Source organism: Ammospiza nelsoni, chromosome 6 (genome assembly GCF_027579445.1).
Source record: "Ammospiza nelsoni isolate bAmmNel1 chromosome 6, bAmmNel1.pri, whole genome shotgun sequence".
Lineage (NCBI taxonomy): Eukaryota > Metazoa > Chordata > Aves > Passeriformes > Passerellidae > Ammospiza > Ammospiza nelsoni.
In genome coordinates this window covers 11,149,840-11,171,809 of record NC_080638.1, presented here as the reverse complement: position 1 = coordinate 11,171,809, position 21,970 = coordinate 11,149,840, and the positions used below count along the sequence as shown (strand labels likewise).

At 62.6% G+C, this 21,970-nt stretch overlaps 5 protein-coding genes across 6 annotated transcripts; 1 reads left to right on the top strand and 4 right to left on the bottom strand.

Annotated features, from left to right (window-relative positions):
• Positions 1 to 412: 412 nt before the first annotated feature.
• TMEM132A (transmembrane protein 132A) lies at positions 413 to 6,705 on the bottom strand. Its single transcript, XM_059474452.1, is given in 12 exon segments — positions 413 to 1,961; positions 2,038 to 2,229; positions 2,429 to 2,705; positions 2,941 to 3,143; positions 3,217 to 3,360; positions 3,431 to 3,623; positions 3,699 to 3,857; positions 4,308 to 4,663; positions 4,740 to 5,324; positions 5,400 to 5,608; positions 6,440 to 6,503; positions 6,505 to 6,705. Coding segments are annotated over 12 exon segments (3,657 nt in total). The 3' UTR covers positions 413 to 887.
• Positions 6,706 to 7,215: 510 nt separating this feature from the next.
• On the bottom strand, positions 7,216 to 9,381 carry TMEM109 (transmembrane protein 109). 2 transcript variants are annotated; one of them, XM_059474965.1, is made up of 4 exons: positions 9,319 to 9,381; positions 8,287 to 8,514; positions 8,093 to 8,195; positions 7,216 to 8,008 (listed from the first exon to the last, which is right to left on the bottom strand). In XM_059474965.1, exons 2-4 carry the CDS (start codon positions 8,497 to 8,499, stop codon positions 7,638 to 7,640), a joined length of 687 nt encoding a protein of 228 aa, XP_059330948.1. In that variant the 5' UTR covers positions 8,500 to 8,514; positions 9,319 to 9,381; the 3' UTR covers positions 7,216 to 7,637. The 2 variants fall into 2 exon arrangements, with proteins under 2 accessions (XP_059330948.1, XP_059330949.1); XM_059474966.1 differs by lacking the exon at positions 9,319 to 9,381 and adding an exon at positions 9,043 to 9,061.
• A 96-nt stretch (positions 9,382 to 9,477) lies between these two features.
• PRPF19 (pre-mRNA processing factor 19) lies at positions 9,478 to 13,589 on the top strand. The gene is made up of 16 exons (XM_059474963.1): positions 9,478 to 9,686; positions 9,850 to 9,999; positions 10,243 to 10,319; positions 10,390 to 10,531; positions 10,633 to 10,706; positions 10,816 to 10,878; positions 10,964 to 11,005; positions 11,091 to 11,165; positions 11,289 to 11,364; positions 11,519 to 11,628; positions 11,766 to 11,921; positions 11,999 to 12,068; positions 12,397 to 12,482; positions 12,708 to 12,878; positions 12,974 to 13,079; positions 13,171 to 13,589. Exons 1-16 carry the CDS (start codon positions 9,668 to 9,670, stop codon positions 13,266 to 13,268), a joined length of 1,515 nt encoding a protein of 504 aa, XP_059330946.1. The 5' UTR covers positions 9,478 to 9,667; the 3' UTR covers positions 13,269 to 13,589.
• A 180-nt stretch (positions 13,590 to 13,769) lies between these two features.
• On the bottom strand, positions 13,770 to 17,878 carry ZP1 (zona pellucida glycoprotein 1). Its single transcript, XM_059475083.1, has 12 exons — positions 17,719 to 17,878; positions 17,407 to 17,528; positions 16,039 to 17,335; positions 15,796 to 15,939; positions 15,521 to 15,705; positions 15,247 to 15,344; positions 14,944 to 15,071; positions 14,685 to 14,874; positions 14,460 to 14,610; positions 14,134 to 14,218; positions 13,932 to 14,053; positions 13,770 to 13,842 (listed from the first exon to the last, which is right to left on the bottom strand). Exons 1-11 carry the CDS (start codon positions 17,876 to 17,878, stop codon positions 13,935 to 13,937), a joined length of 2,679 nt encoding a protein of 892 aa, XP_059331066.1. The 3' UTR covers positions 13,770 to 13,842; positions 13,932 to 13,934.
• Positions 17,879 to 19,058: 1,180 nt separating this feature from the next.
• LOC132074972 (acyl-coenzyme A amino acid N-acyltransferase 2-like) lies at positions 19,059 to 21,650 on the bottom strand. Its single transcript, XM_059475084.1, has 4 exons — positions 21,591 to 21,650; positions 20,730 to 21,199; positions 19,921 to 20,123; positions 19,059 to 19,704 (listed from the first exon to the last, which is right to left on the bottom strand). The coding sequence occupies exons 2-4, from the start codon at positions 21,190 to 21,192 to the stop codon at positions 19,117 to 19,119; spliced, it is 1,254 nt and encodes a 417-aa protein (XP_059331067.1). The 5' UTR covers positions 21,193 to 21,199; positions 21,591 to 21,650; the 3' UTR covers positions 19,059 to 19,116.
• Positions 21,651 to 21,970: the final 320 nt, after the last annotated feature.

Genomic DNA, 21,970 nt, shown 5'->3' with positions numbered 1-21,970 from the left:
AAGCTGGGAGCAGGGTGATGGGGTGGGGGATCTCCTGCTGTTACCCAGGGTGTCTTGGGATTGCTGGGACTTATTGGGAAGCTGGAAGAGTGGGAATCCCCGTGGCCACTAATACAGGGAGGTGCTGAGGGGGACATTTGGGAATGTTGGGAACATGCAGTACCAGGCTGGTGTTGGGGTTGGAAAGGTGGAGGAGGAAGATGGCAGGAGAGGGAGGAAGGAGATCCCTTATCCCAAGGTGACCCCAGCTGGGCCACAGCCAGGCCCAGCCCTGGATCCAGTCCCGTGACCAGCTCCCACATGGAGCCAAGGTCAAGGGCATGTGCCCATTCCCAGGAGCCTGGCACTGCCATGGGGGCAGGGTGGGACCCGCTGTCTGGATCACAGGAGAGGGCACAGAGAAGAATCCCAATTGTTTTTTTAAATACTTTATTTTTGTAACAACGTCAGAATTAAAAATTTTCCATAAATACCAGCCCCTGGCAGCCCCTTCCCGGGCGTTCCCGATAAAAAATGTGTACAAAACGGATGCGTGGCCGGGGTGAAGGTGGGGGGATACGGGATCCTCCCCGGGATCAGACCACAGGAATCATCACCACCATCATCATCACCACTATGAACACCATGTCGCAATGAGACCCAAAGCAGTAAGAGCATTCCAAATTCCTCCCCGGTGCCGCCGGGATCCAGCCCCTGTAAGGACAGGGCTGGGAGACCCCCCCCCTCACCTCTGTGGGCACCTCGGGGTGGTCCCAGGAGGCCACCAGTGGTCCCCGGCCCATCCCGCTGGGAAGGGGGTCAGTGTCCCCCCAGCACGGCACGGAGAGGAGGTCGGGCCCTTACTGGTTTGCCCGGGAATTGGGGGGTCCGGGAGTTGCCCCTCGGGGTCAGGAGCTGCCGCGGATCCTCTCCATGTAGCTCCGGAGCTCCTCGGGATCCCGCAGCCCCATGTCCTCGCACACCCAGCGGATGTCGTCCTCGCTGGCCACCAGGATGGACTGCACGTGGGGGGCGGCCGGGGGGGGCTCCTCGGGGACACGGGGGGGCCCGAAGGTGACAAACTCCACCCGCTTCCTGCGGCCGCCCCCCGGGGCCGAGCCCTCCTTTCGGGGCTGCGGGGCCGGGGAGCCGGGGGGAGCCCCGTCCTCGCCGGAGCCCGGGGGGCCCCCACAGCCGCAGGGGGGGCCCGGGGATGCCGGGGGCTCCGGCTGCCGGCGATCCGGCTGCGGCCGGTCCAGCTGCTGCCGATCCAGCTGCCGGCTCAGCTCCTCCTGGTCGGTGCCCAGCCAGACCCAGTTGTGGGGCTGTGGGGCCGAGGGGGCCCCGCCCGGCTCGGGCAGCTCCTTCTGCTGGTAGCGGAGCACGAAGAAGATGCAGTTGACGAGGAAGATGAAGATGGCGAGGCAGAAGACTCCCAGGAGCACGTACATCCCGATTTCCAGGTCAGTCACCCGCTCCGGAGCCTTCACTATCTCCTCCTCATCTTCCTCCTCCTCTTCCATGCCGGCACGGTTGCGTCCATAGCCTTCCTCCTCGTCCTCCTCCTCCGAGGAAGACCCCTGGAGCTTGGTGGCAGCTGGCCCCACGCCCGCGGGGTCCCTCTGTCCCACGGTCACTGCTTCCCCGGACATGGCGCCCTCGGCCCGCGGGAAGGGCCGGGGGCTCCCGGGAGAGGGGACCCCCACCTCGAGCCAGGCCGTGCCCGTGGCCAGGGCGGCCGCGCGGTGCCGGCCACGCCGGCACGGATCTGGGGGGTGCAGGCTGAGCTGGAGCAGGGCCCCCCGGCCCGGCCCCTCGGCCACCACCCACGGGTGGGCAGCGGGGACCCCAGGGGAGCCCCTGACGGTGGCGACGGCGCGGTCGAGGGACGTCACGGTCAAGGCCACGTCGTGCCACCCGTAGAGCTCCAGCGGGGCCAGCGTGTGGTCGGAGAAGGACAGCCAGATGGACAGGGTCGCTTCCTGGCGGGATGACAAGCGGGATGGCAGAGGTTTGGGGGACACCGGGGAGGCTGGGGTCACCCCCCACCCATCTCACCTGCTTGAGGGCCCGTAGCGTGGGTGTCCCCAGGACGGTGGCGGTGATCACGCCAGGATGATCCGGCTCTGTCCGCAGGGACAAGGAGAGCCCAGCCACCACCTGGGCACGGAGCTCTGTCACCGTCACCTTCTCCTCAGAAACCACCAGCGTCTGCTCCCCCAGGATGGAGTCGGAGAGCGGGGAGCGCACCTGGAAGCACCTTGTGAGTCCCCCAACATTCCTCACGGCCACTGTTTCCTCTTCCCATCCTGTGCCAGCCCCTCAGTTCCCTCCCTCCCTGTATCCTGCCCAGCTCCCACTGGGATCATTTCCAGCCCCCCAGTTCCATCCCTGCAACCTTTCCACACCCTCAAATCTTCCCAGGATCCCACAAACATCCCCCATTTACCTCCACGGAGGTGACTCCAGGCTCCCGGCCCACCACCACGGCCCCTGCTTCCAGTGAGGCCACGCGGGGGTCCTGGACACGGGTCCGGGCATCCACCAGGTGGGTGACATCCAGGAGCCACTCGGGGCCGGGCAGGTAGGACAGGTGACGGCCACCATCCAGGGGGTGGGCCACAAAGTGTGCCAGGACACGGAGCGCCGTGCGCTGGAACTGGGGCCGGCAGCCCCGCGCCCGCCGCTCCGGCTCCTCTGCAGCGTCCTCAGACTCCACCATGGCACTGGGGACAGGGGACAGGGACAGGGTGAGGAGAGTCCCAGGATGGGGTGACAAGGGGTTCCCCAAGGACAGGGGAATAGGGATTGCAGGACAGGGTGACAGAGATTCCACAACAGGGTGACGAGAATCCCGGGACACAGGAGTGTGTTGGGGGCTCACTGATGCATCCCCACACGTCAGGTCCCAGCCCCATCCTGTCTCCCCCTTTTCCCACCATCCCATTCTGTAGGCCTTACCTGTCAGGCCCCCCGGGCACTTTCCAGCCACGGAGCTGCTCCAGGATGGGATCTCCCAGCTGGACACGGAGCGGGAGCAGCGGAGCCCAGACGGAGAAGCTCAGCTCCGCCCGCAGCCGGCGCACCCAGAAATCCACGCGGGCCCCCCGTGCCCCTCGGCTCTCCTTGCCCCCCACGAACACCAGGTCGCAGGAATCCGACACCTGCAAGGGCACGTGGAATGCCATGGGAATGTCCCAGGGTAAGGCGGGATAATGAGGGGATAGCAGGACTCACCTGCAGCACCTGCTTGTCAGCGGATTCGCATCCAACGGGATCCGTGAGCTCAGACACAGCACCCCCTGCTTCCACAGCCACCAGTTTGACCGGGATAACGCGGGGCACCCCGGTCAGCGGCGCCGTGTTCAGGATCTCCAGCTCCTGGAAGCACAGCGGGATGAGGGGGCACTTCCTGCGGGATGGAGGGCTGGAATGGGATGGGGACACCCACCTGCACCAGCGGGACGAGGGCACGGATGTCCCGCTCCGACACCTGGATTTCCCAGACCAGTTTGTCCTTCTGTGCCTCGGGATCCTGGCCGGGATACTCCACCTGCCATGTGAGGGGCCGCGCCGGCGCCAGCCCCCCCGTCCCGTTTTCCACAGCCACATCCAGGTGCAGGAACTCGGCCGGCTCGGACACCCTGCGGCACCGCACCGGGATCAGGGTGGAACAACCCACAATTCCCACCAGAAGGGGGGATTGGGATATTCCCTACCTGGAGCTGTCAGGGATAGCAGGGATGTCACCGAGCCGCCGGCATGTCACCACGGCCGTGGAGTGCTTGGGACCACGGGAACGCTCCAGGTGCACGCTCCAGGTGCTGGGAATTGTGGGGCGGGCAGAGACCACCTGCAGGCCCTTCTTGGCCTTGATCCTGTGGGGCATGTGGTGTCACACAGTGTCAGATGGTGTCACACAATGCCCCAAAATATCACACAGTGTTAAAACAGTGTCACACAGTGTTAAAACAGTGTCATACAGTGTCAGATGGTGTCCCACAGAGTCACCCACAATCATTCGGTATCACCCACAATCACTCGCTGTCACTCGCTGTCACAGTGTCACTCACAGTCACACAGTGTCACACAATGTCACACAGTATCAGATGGTGCCACACAGTGTCACAGTCACACTGTCACACAATGTCACTCAGTGCACATGGTATCAGATGTTCGCATACTGCCACAAATTGCCACACAATGTCACAGAGTGTCACACAGTGTCGCTCACTGTCACAGTGTGTCACTCACAATCACACACTGTCACACGCTTTCACATAGAGTCACACAGTGTCCCACAGTGTCCCCGTTGTCCCCGCTGTCACCTCAGGGTCAGGCTGTCGGCGGTGAAGTTGTGGCGCAGGGCGATGGTGGCCGTGAAGCGCTGCCCGGGCCGCAGGGGGACGTTGGGGACACGCAGCAGCACCTTCTCGTCCAGCCGCACCTCCTGCCGCCGCTCCGGCTCTCCCGCCCGCAGCTCCAGCATTGCCAGGAATCTGGGAGCCTCCCGCTCCCGAGCCCCGCACTCCCCCACGCTGTAGTGCAGCTCAGCCGGCTCCGGGCGCTCCAGAGTCTCCGCGGGGTTGGAATCTCGCCGGCGGCTCCGGTGGGAATGGAGGGATCCCAGGGAGAACCAGCGTGGAGGGATCTCCAGCTCCACCACGCACACGCCCAGTGGAGCCTGCAGGGGAGAGGGAGTCCTGGGATTAGGCTGGGGGGGAGCAATGGGTCCCCAGGGTCCCCAGGGTGGCACTGACCTGCAGGCGGCATGTCCCCCGGGCCACCCGCCCGCGGTGGTGAGCGTGGAGGGTGGCACAGGGGAGATCCCGAGCTCTGGAGTGATCCCAATCCCTTGAAGAATCCCAGTTCCCAGGGTGGTCCTGCTGCTGCTGGTGGTCCTGGTCCTTGAGGTGGTCCCAGTACTTGGGGTGATCGTGGATCCCAGGGTGGTGCTGGTCTTTGGGGTGATCCCGGACTCCATGGTGGTCCTGCTGCTCGGGGTGGTCCTGGTCCCTGGGGTGGTCATGATCCCCAGGGTGATCCCAGTTCCTGGGGTGATCCCGGATCCCAGGGTGGTCCTGCTCCCTGGGATGATCCCAGGCCCTGGGGTGACCCTGACCCCCAGGGTGGTCCCGGACGTCAGGGTGATCCCAGAGCCCAAGATGGTCCCAGTCCTTGGGATGATTCCGAGCCCCGGCATGATCCCGCTTCCCAGGCATCCAGTCGGGCCCATACAGATGGAAGAGGACACGGGCCACGGGCTCAGCAGGGGACACAGAGCTCTCCAGGGACACGGCACGGATGGCCCAAGCTGAGCTGGGGGCGCTCTCCGTGGACACCTCCTGTAAGGACACCAGGATGGTGGTGGGGGCCAGGACACCCAGGGGTGGTCCAGGGGACACAGGACCCTTGGTTACCTGGCGGATGCTGAACGGGGGGTAGGTGGCCTGGAACAGGGGCTGGGATCCAGCACGGAGTAGCAGGAATGCCTCGGAGCGGGTGTGCAGGGAAGAGTTGGGGGCCACGTCCTGATCCACCCTCTGCAGCCGGTAGGACTCGGGCACCCCAAGGACCTCCAGCTCCACCGGCAGGAACACGGGATCTGGGGGCTCCCCATCACCCCTCACTGCAGAGACAAGGACGTATCACATCCCGCAGGGACACAGCGGGAATGGGGTGTGCAGCTGGGGGTCTTTGTGCCCACCTTTGTGGCAGCACACAGAGTGACCCCTTGCCTGGGCCGCCACATTCTGAGGTCACCCCTGCCATGGCTGCCCCATCCCGGGGTTATCCCATCCCTGCATCAGGACTGGGGGGCCACTCGCTTCCCCCAGTCCTAGCTGTTCCCTGTGGGAATGCATTCCCCACTGGGGAGAGGGTTGGAACCGTGTCCTGCAGGGTGGGATCCAGGCTCAAGGTGCCCTGATCAAAGGGATCCCTCACCACACGGAGCAGATCCCACCTGGATGCCCGGGCAGGGCTTCCTCACGGCCGGGAATTGATCCCACCGAGGGGATCAGGCGTGCGGGAGAGAGGCCAGGCAGATCCCGGGATCCGGGGGGAAGGGGAGCTCCTCGGGCAGCGGGTTCCCGTGGGGACCGGGAGGAGATTCCCCCCTCGGGATCCCAGCGGATCCCACGTTCCCCGGGTGATCCCCTCGGGATCCCAGGCGGCGGAGGGGGCACGGATCCCCGCGGATGGGGGACGCGGATCCCGGGGAACGCGGGGAAGGAGGAGGAGGAGGGGGTGAGGTCGCCCCGGCTCCCTGGATCCCGGCGGAACGGAGGGACCCGAACGTAGGGAAAGGGGAGAACCGACCCGGCTTGCGGGTCCACGCGGGAGCGGATCCGGGCAGGACGGCGGGAGGGGCGCGGAGCGGGGTCGGAATCGGTGCCCGGTGCTGTTCCCGGTGCCAGCTGCCGTTCCCGATGCCTTTCCCGGTGCCGTTCCCACTTACCCGGGGCGCAGAGCAGGGCGGCGGCCAGCAGCGCCAGCCGGGGCGCCGAGGCCATGGCCGGCGGGGGCTCGGTCCGTGCGCCGGTGCCGCCGGTGCCGGTGCCGCCGGTGCCTCCTGCCGCTCCGCCGGTGCCTCCCGTCCCTCCGCCCCCGCGCCGAGACAATGGGGCCGGGGCGGGACCGGCACCGGCGCCGCCTCGTCCCGCCGGGTCCTAAAGCCCGGCCGTGCCCGGTGCTCCGGCTCCTGCTCCACAGCCCGAGCCACATCCCATCTCATCCCACTCCCCATTCCCAGCCCACTCCCCATTCCCAGCCCTGCTCCCCATTCCCCGCCCTGCTCCCCATTCTCATCCTCACCCCATTCCCCATTCCCATCCCTGCTCCCCATTCCCGACCCTCATCCCATTCCCCATCGCCATCTCTACTCTTCATCCTCTTCCTCATCCCCATCCCAATCCTTGCTCCTCATCCCATTCCCAACCCCACCCAGCACCGGACACCCCCGGAGAAGAGCAGAAGGGTGGGAATTCTTCCCCCAGCTACCATCCATCTTTCCCTGTTCCACCAGGGACACTGGGGACATGGGAAGGACAAGGACATCCATGGCGAGGGGCACGGTGCGAGCGGGAAGCACAGCAGGAACAGCTGGAGGGCGGTGGGATCCTGGCATGGATAAACCACCTTCCTCATCTTCCTCCTCCTCCCCTCCCACTCTGAATGGACTGGGGGGCCGGCTTGAGCCTGACCCCCTTCCCCTGGGAAAGCAGCAGGGCCAGGCCGGATAAATCCGTCTTTATTCCAAACCACATTATCAAAACCGTTTAAAAAGCAGCTTAAAACCCAAAACCTGACAGTGAGGGGACCCCAAAACAAGCAGAGGCCCCGGGACGGGGAATGGGATCCCCTCCGCACCCCAAGCCGGCTGGGCTGGGCCAACATCCCTGGCGAGCAGGGAATGTGGGAGCTCTTCTCCCACTCTTGGGGCGTGTGGGGGCTTTTGGGGTGAAGGCACTTGTGGCACGTGTGGCAAGGCACGGCCCCCGATTCTGGGGTGCTCCCAGAGGGATGGGGGGCCCCCAGGACCCCTGGGAGAACCGGGAAGCAGAGCAGGGTGTGCAGGGGGCTCAGCAGAGCGGGGGGACACATGCTTGGGATGCTTGGGATGGTGGAGCCAAGCTTTGGGGAAGCTTCAGGCGGGCTCAATCCTCCCGGTTCCGGGGCCCCCCAAACTTCTGGCGCCGCCGCAGCTCCTCCACCTTCCACTCCAGGCTCTTGACGGCCGCATCCAGCCGGGCACTGGGATCAGGGGACGCCACCAGGCTGCCCAGGAAGGTGTAGAGCAGCCACAGGCCCAGCAGCATTCCCGCCTGCACCGTGGGGCTCTCCTGCGAAGCGGCCACGTGTAGGAAGGCTCCCAGGAAGAAGAAAAGCTTCAGGCCACGGAGCAGCGGGAGCAGCAGCCCTCGGAGCCGGGTCAGCACCCAGGATCCCAGCAGGGCAGCCACGGCCCACAGGAGCACCCTCTGCACTTCCCCGGGAGCCAGCGCCGCCGTTCGGACCAGCCGGTGGCCTGGGAATGGGACCTGGGGGTCAGCAGTGGAGGTGGCGCCAGGAATGGGGGCAGGAGCTGTCCCACGGGGTGAGCCCCACTCACCATTGATGCTGGAGGCGGCCAGGAGATCCCCCAGGATCCCACAGAGCGTGCTCAGGGCTGCTGAGATCCCAGAGGAAACGATCCACAGGGTGGTGGAGAGGCTCTGTGGGGAGGGATGGGGATAAGGGAGTGGGAAAACGTCCCGTGCCCCTGCACAAGGAGCTCCAGGGAAGGTTTGGGAATGGCGATCCCACCTCCGCCACCATCCGCAGGGGCTGGTGTCCCACCCAGCCTTCCAGGGTGTCCCAAGTGGACCTTCCCAGCCGGAGCAGGAGGTCATCGGAGGTGGTGGTGTGTCCCCTGAATCCCTCCGGGCCATCCTTGGCTCCGTCCCCCGCCAATCCCATGAGGAATGGGATCCACAGCAGCAGGGCCAGCAGGGCCCGGTGCCCCACGGCACTCCCCATCCTGGAACCCGGGATCTGCGGGGAAAGAGACACGTGAGGGTGCTGGGAGGGGGAAAGCCTGCTGGTTTTGGGGTCCACCTGCTGGCTTTGGGATGCCCCAAGCAGGAGGGGAGGCTGGAGGCCCCACAGCCCAGTTCCATGCCCCCCCTCGGCACAGGCCTGGGTGTCCCGGCTATTTTTGGGATCGACCAGAGTCAGCGGGACACAGCCAAGGGCACCGGGCCTGGCTGGGAAGGGGGGGCACCCCTTCCCAAAGGAGGGAGCAGGGCGCTCCGGGATGGGACACTGCCACCACTGCCACCCCCGAGACCGCCCCTGCTCCCCACTTCTCCCCAGTCCCCCCGGGATATCCCCAGTCCCAGTGTGCCCAGCCCCGCCCAGTTTGCCCCATTCCCCTGGAGTCCCCGATCGCCCCTGTGCCCGCCCCCCCTCCCCGGGCCCTCCACCCTCCACCCTCCACGATCCCCAAAATCCCCCCACACTTCCCTGGATCTCCCCAATGCCCACTGGACCCCCAAATCCCTCTGTGCGCTCTCCACCCACATTTTCGGGGTCTCCGGGATCCCTCGGATCCCCCCAGGATCCCCCCAGGCCCCTCTGTACCCACCTCCCACTGTCCCCCCCACCCCGCAGGATCCCCCCGGTTCCCCCGGGATCCCCCCCCGGAACCCCCCCCGCGGCTCCCTCATCCCGCCTATCTCCCTCTGGAGCACCCTCCGCCCATTCTCCCTCCATTTCCCTCCCAGCTTTCCCCGAATTTGCCCCAGTTTTGCCCGAATTCCGCCCCCCACCCCAGGGTCCCCCCCGACCCCCCCTCACCGGGGCTTCCCTGGGCTCCGCCGCGGGGCACGCCGGGAGCTGTAGTTCCCGGGACGGCAGCGGGGCATGCCGGGAGCGCGGTCCCCATGGCAACAGCCGCAGGCGGGCGGCGGCGCGCGGTGCACGCCGGGAAGCGCCGTTCCCGCCGGCGGGGGGAGCGCGGGGAGTGCCGGGAGCGCTTCCGGTTCCGGCGGCGGCGGCGCCCGCGTGAGCGCTCGGGAGCGGCGCGGGGGCCGCGCGCGCCAACCGGAACCGGAACCGGGACCCCGGACCGGAAAGGAGAACCGGAAACAGCCTCGGAAGGGCAGCGGGGCCGTAACCGGAGAGCCGCGACCCCCCGGCCTCCGCCATGGCGCTCATCTGCTCCAGTGAGTGCGGAGAGAGCGGCCACAGAGTGCGGGGGGAGAGCGCTACCGAACGGGGGATCCCGGGCTGCGGGGCGGGGACAGCCGGGGTCACCGAGGGATCACCGGGCACGGAGTTCCCAAACCCCCGTTGCCGTCCCGTCCCATCCTTCCCTTTCCCCCGCAGTTTCCAACGAGGTCCCGGAGCACCCGTGTGTGTCGCCGGTGTCCAACCACGTGTACGAGCGGCGGCTGATCGAGAAATACATCGCGGAGAACGGCACCGACCCTGTCAACAACCAGCCGCTGTCCGAGGAGCAACTCATCGACATCAAAGGTACCGGGAACGGGCGTGGGAAAGGCTCTCCCGGGAAAAGCGGCTCTCCCGGGAAAAGCAGCTCTCCCGGGGGCGGGAATGGCGGTGCCTGAGGTGTTCCAGGGTTCGAGGTGCCAAACTCAGCTGTGGAGGGCAGGATGGAGAGGGGTAAAGAAGGGATGGTGAAATGGGGAAGTCAAGGAATGGGAGTGATGGTCCATAGGGATATCGGGGACACGGATGACCCGTCCGTCTTTCCTGCAGTTGCCCACCCGATCCGGCCCAAGCCGCCCTCGGCCACCAGCATCCCGGCCATCCTGAAGGCCCTGCAGGATGAGTGGGTGAGTGAGCACCGGCGGGTTGCCGGGATGGTCCCGGTGCCGTTCCCGGCTGACGGCGGCGCTCCCGCAGGACGCCGTGATGCTGCACAGCTTCACGCTGCGGCAGCAGCTGCAGACCACGCGCCAGGAGCTGTCCCACGCCCTGTACCAGCACGACGCCGCCTGCAGGGTCATCGCCCGCCTCACCAAGGAGGTCACAGCCGCCAGAGAAGGTGACACCAACACGGGGCATTCCCACACCTGGCATTCCCGGGAAGCGGTGCTGGGAAGTGTTTTATCCCTGTTTTCCTCTAAACCTGTTGTGTTTCTGCAGCTCTGGCCACACTGAAGCCTCAGGCCGGGCTCATCGTGCCCCAGGCGGTGCCGTCAGCGCAGCCCAACGTGGCCGTGAGTCCTGCTCCTCATCCCGGCCCTTTTCCCGCTCATTCCCAGCCCTTTTCCCACTCATTGCTCCCACATTCCCTCTCTGCATGTCCCTTCTCTCTGTGCCACACAGGGCGCTGGCGAGGCCATGGATCTGGGAGAGCTGGCGGGAATGACCCCGGAGATCATCCAGAAGGTAGGGGCAGTGTTCCACACGTTCCCCTCTCCATCTCCCCATCGCAGAATTCCCGGGCTGTGCCCACCCTCCTCTTGTTTTCCAGCTCCAAGACAAGGCCACGGTGCTGACCACGGAGCGTAAGAAGGTGAGCGGCCTTATCCAAGGATTTGGAGGGAGCTGGGATGTGCTGTGCTCCAGCCAAGGCTGATGTTTATCCCTGTTTTTTCCAGAGGGGCAAGACGGTCCCGGAGGAGCTGGTGAAGCCGGAGGAGCTCAGCAAGTACCGGCAGGTGGCCTCACATGTGGTGAGTGCTGGGATGGGAAAGAACTGGGAAACGCCCACATGGAGCTGGGAATTGCTTCTTTATTCCTTTTGGGAGGGTTTTGCTGCCTGTGGCAGTGATTTGGGGATCTCTTCACTCACACAGGGGCTGCACAGCGCCAGCATCCCAGGAATTCTTGCCTTGGATCTGTGTCCTTCCGACACCAACAAGATCCTCACTGGTAAGGGAGCTTTCCTGGGGGTTTCCCAACTGGGAGTGGGTCTCTTTCTCTGTGTTTTTGGGAATTTGAAGGAGGACAAGGGACACGAGGCAGGTGGATTTGGGGTTGGTTGGCCCCACACTCCCATCCCAGCGCTTCCCGCTCGGTTTTCCAGGTGGAGCCGACAAAAACGTCATCGTGTTCGACAAGAGCTCGGAGCAGATCCTGGCCACGCTCAAGGGCCACACCAAGAAGGTCACCAGCGTCGTCTTCCACCCATCCCAGGTGCGTCTGGCTCTTCCCTCACTCCCAGGATGCCTCAAGTTTGGATATCAGCACCCTCCTCTGCTGGAATCTCTGCTGGGAGCCCTTAGAGAGGTGAATTCCTCCCATGTGAACTTTCTGGTGTTGTCCTTGTGCAGGACTTGGTGTTCTCAGCCTCTCCCGACGCCACGATCCGGATCTGGTCCGTTCCCAACGCCTCCTGTGTGCAGGTGGTCCGTGCCCACGAGGGCTCCGTGACCGGGCTCAGCCTCCACGCCACGGGTGATTACCTCCTCAGCTCCTCGGATGACCAGGTGAATCCCTCCCCATCCCACAGACCCCACCTGTGCTTCCCACCCCTCCCATATCCAACGCTCTTCCTCTCTCCCAGTACTGGGCTTTCTCGGATATCCAGACCGGCCGTGTCCTCACCAAGGTGACAGATGAGAGCTCTGGATGTGGTAAGCTTTGGAGTTGATTTCCCCATTCTGGGCATCTCTTGGCTCCTGCAGTTCATAGAAACTCCTTTGGAGTGTTGTTGGTAGCCTTCCCAACCTTCCTCAGTCTTCCCAACCCTTCCAATCTCATCAACCTTATTGAGTGTTCCCAACTCTCAAAGTGTTCCCAGCTCCCTGTATCTTCCCAACCCTGTGAGTCTCCCCAACCTTCCTGAGCCTTCCTGACCTTCCAAATCTTCCCAATCCTCTTAGGAGTTTTCCCAACCCTCTTGGGAGTTTCCCCAGCTCTCTGAGTCTTCCCAGCCCTCTGATTCTCTTGCTGTCTCCACAGCTCTCACCTGTGCCCAGTTCCACCCGGACGGGCTCATTTTTGGGACAGGAACGATGGATTCTCAAATCAAGATCTGGGATCTGAAGGTGAGGGCTGGTGGGAATGTGCTGGAACAAGGGTTTGGGGTGTCTGAGCTTGGTTTGGGGATCAGTCCAAGGAGCAGGACTTTGAGGAATGTTTTTGGAGGTTTCTCCAAAAATCCCAAGGTTCCAGCTGCAGAGCAGCCGCTGGTGACGCCGTGACCACGCAGGCCGGTTGGGAATGATGCCACATCCCAACTCTGTGATTCCCTGTGCCCACCTTGTCCCAAGGAACGCACCAATGTGGCCAACTTCCCGGGACACTCGGGCCCCATCACCAGCATTGCCTTCTCCGAGAACGGATACTACCTGGCCACGGCAGCCGATGACTCCTCCGTCAAGCTCTGGGACTTGAGAAAGCTCAAGAACTTCAAGACGTTGCAGCTGGATAACAACTTCGAGGTGTGTGATGTCCCTGTCTGCTCCAGGGGTTGTGGCATCCCAGAAAAGCCTTTTTGGGAGCTTTTTCAATGCCTTGTTGTGATTCTTCTCCACAGGTGAAATCCCTGATTTTCGACCAGAGCGGGACCTACCTGGCGCTGGGTGGGACTGATGTCCAGATCTACATCTGCAAGCAGTGGACAGAGATCCTCCACTTCACAGGTGAGGAGCTCTGGGAATCATGGAAGTGGCTGGGGCAGGAATGGGACAAATCCACTCGGAATTGTGACCATGGATTGTTTTCTGTCCTCAGAGCACAGTGGTCTGACCACAGGAGTGGCCTTTGGCCACCATGCCAAGTTCATCGCTTCCACAGGCATGGACCGGAGCCTCAAGTTCTACAGCCTGTAGCCCTGGAAGTGGGGCTGGGATTTTTTGGGATTGGGGGTGGGAGGTGGGTGGGAATATCCAAGTGGGATTATCCATGTGGGATTATCAAGCTCCCCTGTTGTAGTTGTTGGTGTAAGGGAAGTCAGACATTGCCTTCCCTGTGCTCCATGGATTTGTTGTTTAGTTTTTTTCCCCAATTCTGTGTGTTTTCTGCCTTTAGATTGTTTTGTGCTTGTAACTGGTTTGACAAAAAACCTCAATCCTGGTGCTGGTGGACGTGAGAGGCCGGGATGTGTGGAAGGAGGGAGGGAGGGGAGGGAAGACTGTGCAGTTTTGTAAGCAGTTACTTAGTTTCAGTATGGAAATAAAGAATTATTCCCTGTCATCCCAGCTGGAAAAGGCTCATGTGAAGGGCTGGGGTGTAGTAGGGTGGGATTTGGGAGGGTCTGTGGCTGCTGCCAGTTTGGGAATGGGGATGAGGGTCCCTCTTTCCTTCCCTCCAAAGAACAAACCACACTTAGAGCCGTGTTTTGCACTGATTTTATTTTTCCAGCTTTCCCAGAGACATCCAATAGCATCCAGGTAGAGGCTGGAGCTGGAAGGAGGAAGAGGGGGAAGAGATAATTTAGAGGGATGAAGGGGTGTTTGGGATGAAGGGGATTTTAGGGAGCAGAAGGCACTCACCCCTCAGCCTCTCTGCTGAGTTCCCCCTCTCTTGGGAGCCTCAGGAAACACAACGCATCCCTGGGATGTGACTGTCCCCATGCTGTCACCTGTCCTCCTGTCCTCTGGAGACCTCCGCGCTCCTGTGGGGAGCAGCAGGTTGTCTTGGGAAGAGAGGGGCACGTAGAGGTCTTCCCAAATCCCTGGAGGCTCCCAGACTCACGTGAGGGCACTCCCAGCTGGCAGGAGGGCCGGCAGGGCTCCGGCTGGGCCAGGTGGCACACGGAGGCGCTGCAGGAGATGTACACCTGGGAGCCACAGGAATGCCAGCCTCACCTGGGGATCCCCACAAAGGCTCCCCGAGCCTGAAGAGACCCACCTCCAAAAAGCATCCCCAAGCCTTGAGGAACCTCCCAAAAGCAGCGTGATCTTCCCAACAGGAAAGGACTGTGGGCAGCTCAGTGCTGGGGTGGGTCTGGGGGTATTGGGATGAGAGATTCCCAACACTGAGGCATTCCCAACATATAGATTCAGGGGGATCCCTCTCACCTCCCCCTCCAGCACAGCCATTTTGGGGGGCTCCACAAAGGCAAAGGTGGAGATGACAAAGCGCTGGTAGTGGCTCGGGAAGGGCAGCTCCGGAGAGGCCGGACCCATCGGAATCAGCCGTGTCCTGTAGTTGTCCCCTTGGAAGGGACACCTGGGTAGGAAACAAGAACACTGTGTCAGCACAGTGACCCCCTCACTTCCATCTTCCCGTCCTTTTCCACTCACCCTTCCACCAGGATGGGCCACTGGGGCTGGGATGTGGCGTGGGAGCCAGGAGAGGCCCAGCAGTGGTGCAGCACCAGCACCAAATTGGGATCTGTCTTCTGGAGCAGCCGGACTTCCACGTAAATGGGGTCCCGGAGCACCCTCACCAGGGGGAAGTCACCCACAGCGTGGTAGGAGCTGTAGGATTCGTCTGTGGGAATGTTGGGAGGGGTTGAGCGGGATGGGGAGCGGGATGGGGAGCGGGATGGGGAGCACTCACCGGTGGCAATGCGCAGCTGGAGCGCCAGTGGGCCCAGCATGGCCAGGGGGGCCGATGTGGGGGGCACGGCCACCTCCACTCCCAAGGGAAGGAGGTCACTGGAATTGTAGATGCACCGAGCTCGGAGACTGGGGAAAAGAGGGAAAGGTGGGAGACTCCCAAATCCTGCATCAGATCCTCCACCAAAGCCTCCTCAGCCCAAAGTGTGGGGACACCACCAGGGACATGGCAGGAGGGAGGGATGGTTTGATCCGAGGGGAAATCCCGGCTCCTTGCCTCGATTTTTCCACCCTCTCCCCTTACATGTAGACGCTGTCCCGAGTGACGGAGCCACGGGGGGATCCCTGGACATCGATGGTGGAGATCAGCTGGTTCTCATAGACCAGCGTGTCCCCGATCACCTGTGCAGGGAACACCGGAATGGGAAACATCCTGGGGATGCACGGATCAGGATTTGAGGCAGGAGGCAGCATGTGGGTGAGTTTTTCATTGAAGTTTTGGAGGGACTGGGGGCACTCCTATCCTGGAGTGACCCCACCGTGCCCACCTGGGGGTTCTCCGGGTTTTCCTGCCCTACCTGGACGGTGGTGCCGCAATGGGTGACCGGGAAGCGGAACATGACGAAGGCCTCGGACACGTGGCGGGGCTCGCACCCCGCCTGGCCGCCGGCCACCCGCACGGTGTCCAGGTTGTACGGCAGGGCCACCATTCCCCGCGGCACCACCAGCACAAAGTGTCCCTCCAGCAGGCACTGCACGGTGGCTGCGACACCACGGAGAGGCTCCGTCACTCTGAGCACCCTCTCCCGGCGCCGGGGAGGGATTTTGGGACGTGCCCTCCGGGTATCCCTACCGGTATTCCCGTAATAGCAGGGCGTGGTGCGGTCCATGTCGTCGTAGCAGCATCCCGCCTGCAGGCACGCATCCCGTCCCTGTGGAGCCACGCACGGCATGCGGCCCACCGGCACCTGGCACTGCTCCCGGGTCAGCTGCATTCCTGGAGGGAAGCAGAAGAGGGAACACAGCAGAAACGTGGGTTGAAAAAGCGCCTTGAGGCCGTTTCCCTTTGTCCCAGCATCCCAGCTTCCTGCCTTACCTGCCCCCGGCGAGGGGTAGAAGAGCGCTGTGGGCTGCAGCAGGCTGGGCTGGGTGTGAATCCCAGGATGCAGCAATCCAGGCTGGGGCCGCAGCCCAGGGAGTCCCAGGCCGGGCTGCGGCTCAGCCTGGGGTCCAGGGCTGATGAAACCTGGCCAGGATGAGAGTCCTGGGTGCACCAAAGCTGGGCTGGGATGGAGCAGCCCAGCGTGGCCTGGGAACCCGGTTTGGGAGTTGGAGGGATGATTGGGACGAGATATTCCTGGCTGGTTTAGGGGCTGACCTCCTGGGCGCTGGAATCCTGCTGGAGTCTGGGCACCGGTGGAGGTCAAGCCAGGCTGGTTGGGGGATACAAACCCGGGGCGAATCCCTGGTTGGTTTTGACCCCCAGGATGATTTTGAAATACAGACCCGGGGCGAATCCCTGGTTGGTTTTGACCCCCAGGATGAATTTGGGATACAGACCCAGGGCGAATCCCTGGTTGGTTTTGACCCCCGTGATGTATCCCCCCCATCCCAGGCTGGTTGTGGGATACAGATACTGGACGAATGCCTGGTTGGGTTTGACCCACGGAATGCATCATCCCAGGCTGATTTGGGGATACAGACCCTGGACGAATCCCAGGCTGGTTGTGGGATGCAGACCCTGGACGAATCCCAGGCTGATTTGGGGATACAGATCCTGGGCGAATCCCAGGTTGGTTTTGACCCCCAGCATGCATCATCCCAGGCTGGTTTTGGGATACAGACCCTGGGCGAATCCCAGGCTGATTTTGGGATACAGACCCTGGATGCAGGTGCCCCGGCTGGTTCTGCCCCCCCTGATGCCCCAAACTGGGATGGTTTTGGGATACGAGCACTGGGCGAAGGAACCCTGGCTGGCTCTGCTCCCCAGGCTGGGCGGGCTGCACCGCTGGGTGGAACAAGCTTCCCTGGATTGGGTTGACAGGATGAACCCCAGCAGGCTGGGACAGAAGCCCCGAGTGGGCTGGACTGGAATGGTGGTGGATCCCGGGAAGCGCTGGGCTGGGCTGGTACTGTCCCACGGCGTGAACCTGCTCCACGAGATCTTGGGCTGAGAAGTGGGATCCCGTGAGGGTGAGGGAGGAGCCCGAGACCTGGTGCAGGCCGGTGTGGGAGAACAGCGTTGGGCTGTCCCGGCTCGTCCCCTGGGTTCCATCTGGGAGCGCCTCAGAGCCGCCTGGCTTGGGGCAGGTCATGTTGACCTCGTAGGAGGTGACGGGGATCCCGCCGGAGAGCAGCTCCTCCAGCTGCACCCGCAGGACATAGCGGTTCTCCTAAGGGGGGACATGAGGGACAGTCACCCCCATCCTGCTGGAGGGGACCATGGAGGGGACAGGAGCGTCACCTTGAACAGGACGTGGCAGCCATTGTAGCCAGAGGAGAAGATGACAGAGCCGTCTTCCCTGGAATTCAGCCAGTGGAGGCAGATGGAGCAGTTGGCCACGTCAAAGCGGGAGCCAAACTCATCTGGAGGGACACCATGGATACAGGGATGTGACACATCCATGTGCATGGAAACTCCCCGGGCAGCAACAACAGTTCATCCAAGCCATTGGGCTCATCCCATTGGGACACCATCACCACAGAACACTCCAGGGCTGAGGGGAGTCCCAGAGAAATCCAGCACCCAAGGGGATCCAGGGAGCCCCGCACTCACCCAGAACCTTGAAGCGGACGGTGCGGCCATGGGACGGGAAGACCAGGAGCTGCATTCCCAGCTCTCCGCAGTCGTGGCGGTACTGCAGCAGTGCCACGGTGGCTCTGGGCCACGGGGACAGGAGGAAGAGGAGCAGGAGGAAGGAGCAGCTCCGTCCCATGGCTGTGACACGGACGGAGCACGGGGCTCTGTGGTGTGGATTTATATCCGGATGGCTGGGATGCGGGGGGGGATCAGGATCAGCTGATCCTGTGGGATGAGCTCTGCCCAGGGCTCCTCGCTCCCCTGCCACCACTGACCTCAGTGCCCCAGCCCTGTGGTCACCTCCTGTGGCTGTGTCACGGTGACCAGGGACAAACCAAGCTTATCCCACACTTGGAGGCTGTCCCAGAGAACAGGGAATGAAACTGGTGCCAGGTGGGATGCCCAGCTGGATCAGGTTATCCAGGGGGAAAGGAGAAGGCTGGTGTGTGCCCGCCTCCCCAGAGCTAGTGGGGACAGCAGTGACATCTGGACATGCCACTCCTGGAATAGCCACAGGACCAGGGGACAGAGTGGCACGGTCCCAGTGACACCTGAGAGATTGGAAATCAGCCAGTTACCCCAAATCCTTGCTGTGCCCTGGCTGTGCCCTGCTGGCAGTGCCACAGGGGATCCAAAGTCCTGCCTGTGCATTCCCTATGCCTACCTTTCCCCAAGTTTCATTTCTGAGATTTATCTTTACTGCAGATTACACCGCATCACCCCTTCCCGGAGTGACAGTTACTGCCACTCCCTGTCCCATGCCCTGGGTGTGGGAACGGGGTCACACCACCTCCCAGGAGCACAGGGATCCCGGACAGAGGAGCCAGGGGCTGGATGTGATTCCCTCAAACCTCCTCTGGAAGTGGGGGCAGCTGCAGAGAGAGCAGTGTGGCCCCAGAGCCACAGCTGGGCTGGTATATGGCCAATATATGTTCTGTATGTGCCATATATATATATATATATATAGATAGATATGCACCCCATAAATGTCATATATATATGTCTAATATCTATTTTATATATGTGCTATATTTGTCCAATATATGTCTGGGCTGTCTGTTCTACATGTTCCATATGTATCCAATATATATCGTATATATATGTCCAACATACAGCTAATATATATCCAATATATCTATTCCATATATGTCCAATATACATCCTATATATATATATATATATATATAATCTGATGTATATCCCATATGTATCCAACATATATCTCATGTATCTCCCAAATATCTCCAATAGATTTCCTCAATCTGTGTCCAACCTTTGTCCCACACATCATCCCCCAGGAGCATAGGCAGCAGCCACCAGTGGTGACACTTTATTCCCCGCAGTGACAATCCCACCACCTCTTCTCCCCACCCCTCACAGCTTCATGGCGGCAACCGAGCCCAGATGGAGCTCCAAGAACTGCAGGATCTCCTGCCAGGAATGTTCCTGTGCCCGGGCGTGGGGCTGGAGCTCTCCCCCCCAGGCCACGGGTTTGGGGGTGCCGCGGATGGCGGAGTTGCTGCACAGGGGGGACCCGGGGGGCTCAATGAGGTGCCCGGCGCCGGGGTAGGACAGCACCCGGCCGCTCTCCGGCGGCATCCGCGCCAGGGCCAGCTCGGCGAAGAGCTTGCTGTTGAAGCTGCGGTCGGCCTCCCCCACCACAAACAGCACCTTGCCCCGGATCCTCTCCACCGGGATGGCCGAGGCGCGGTGCGCGGCGTCCCGGGGGTCATCGAAAATGGCCGAGTTGTCCATGGCTCCCACCTCAGTGAAAAGGACGCGCTCGGTGTGGTAGGGGATGGCAGGGATGCGCAGGTCCTTGTAGAGCAGCGGGTTTCCGTACAGGAAGCTTGTGCCGTTGATCCACACCGTGGCCGCCACCTGTGGCAGGAAGGTGGCCATGGCCAAGGCCACCTCCGCGCCTTTGGAGACGCCCACCACACCCAGGCCGGGGCCTCGGACCTGAAGGAAGAGAAAATGGAGCCAGCTGGGATAACATACAGGGATAATACATTTACTGGGACATCCCTGGGTGCCAGGACAAGGATGTTCTCATGAGATATCCCCCAGTCCCTGGGACATAACCCCTGGTCACCTGGACATCCTGCTCACCAGGTTGCCCCCAATCCCCAGTCCATCCTGGCTGACAGGTGCCTTTCTCCACACTCCAGGACTCACCTTGGGATGCCGGAGGAGCAGCTCAGCCGCTTCCTCGAAATATTCCAGGTCCAGCTGGGCCAGGACTCGGGGCAGGTCGTCGTAGGCGAAGAAGGCGAGGGCCAGCACGGCAAAGCCCCGGCTGGCCAAGAGCCCTGCCCGGAACTCAATCAGGCCCCCCGCACCCCCAAACAGGTCGATGACTCCGGGGAAGGGGCCCGGTCCTATGGGAAGACAGGGGGAATGTCAGGGATGAGGAGCCACCCCTGCTGCCCTGCATCCCGGAGGTTCCATGGCTGGGCATCCCAGGGGGCACAGGGTCCAGTGTCCTGAGGGTCCCAAAACCCTAAGGTTTGATATCTCAAGGATCCCAAGGCTGGACAACTGAGGAATCCCAACTTTGTATCCTGGGGGTCCCGAGGTTGGGCATTGCAAGATCCTAAGGTTTGATATCTCAGGAATCCTAAGGCTGGACAACCCAGGAATCGATCCCAACTTTGGGCATCCCAGGAGTCCTGAGGTTTGCTAACCCAGCGCTTCCAGGGCTGGACAATCCAGGAATCTTATGGTTTAGCATCCCAGGAATCCCAGTGTTGTTTCCCAGGGGTCCCAGTGTTTGGCATCCCCAGGATCCCAAAGCTCAGTATCAGTATCCAGGGCTCCCAAGGTCTGGTATCCCAAGGGAATACTGGTTGGGTATCCCAGGGGTCCCAAGGCTGGGCACCGAAGGTCTCCCAAGAACACACACCCTGCCAGTCCCTAGGTTTGATATCCCGAATTCCCCAGTCCCTAGGTGTGATATCCCGAATTCCCCGCTGCCCAGTGCTCACCAGGAGGCAGGAACAGGGCGCCACGGACCCTTCCCTCACGGATGGGCACCCGCTGCACTCCGGGGCCCACATACCAGCGCTCGGCCTCGCAGGATGCCAGCGGCTGCTCCCGCGGATCCGTGCCCAGGCTGAGCCCGTCCCACACCTCCAGCCGCACGCGGAAGGGGCTGCCGGCCACATCCCGCTTCACCAGCCGCCGGAACAGCGTGTCGGGCTGCAGGAACCACAGGAGCCCCATGGGCCAGAGCCCCGAGTAGCTGCCCCCCAGGGCGGCGTGGAGCCCGGGATCCACCTCTCCCGCTCCGTCGGCGCGGAAAAAGGCACGGGATTGGAAGCACTCGCCCTGCTCGTCCTTCAGCCAGGCCCGGAGCGTGACCAGCTGGGATGGGGACAGTCCCCGCACACGGATCTGCACCGGCCGGTCGGCCAGCGAGGACTGCGGCGTCACCGTCACCTCCACCATGGTGTACCTGGCAATGGGAATCACCCTGAGTGTCCCACAGCGATTGCCATGCCCAGGAGGGGAATGGTAGTCAGGGCCTGTCCCCAGGGACCATCACGGGAGACCCCCAGGATGGGGTTTGAGGTCCAGATACTTCTGCTAGCATCCCTCCTTCCCATGTCCCTATCCCTCTTTCCCATGTCCCCATTCCCTTGTGGTTCCTGTCCCTTCTTTCCTGGTCCTTGTCCCCTCCTGGTCCTTGTCCCCATCCCCTCCCTTCCTCACCCCTCCCACCCTCTAAACCCACATCCCTGCTCCAAAACTCACCCGGCAGCCGGGACACCCCTTTTCCCTGTGTCTCCCAGCCCCGCCATTCCCAGCACCCACTGCCTCCCCCTCCTTATCCTCCTCCTGCCCACCCCGGAGCCGAGCAGGATGGGGATCCAGGGGCTCGGAGCCCCCCGGTGCTGTGTGCACCCCGCTCCCGCTCCGGGCAGCACGGCAGGCTGGGAACTGGGATGTTGGCCCCGGTCCAGCCCTGGGAGGAGACTCGTGGTTCTCGTGGTCCTCCCACAGCCGTGACAGCAGGAAATCGGCCCCCAAGGGCCCGAGCTTCCCCTTCTCTTACCCCGCTGGGCACAGCCTGGGCCGTGGGCTCTGCACAGGGAAAGGCTTGAGGATTCCTTGGAAATCATTAACCCGGGAATGGCGAGGGCAGAGCCCTCCTGCCCCATGACCCCGTGCCTGCCTGGCACCGGCCACACCCCGAAATTCCTGTCAGTCCCCACTTTCCCTGTGG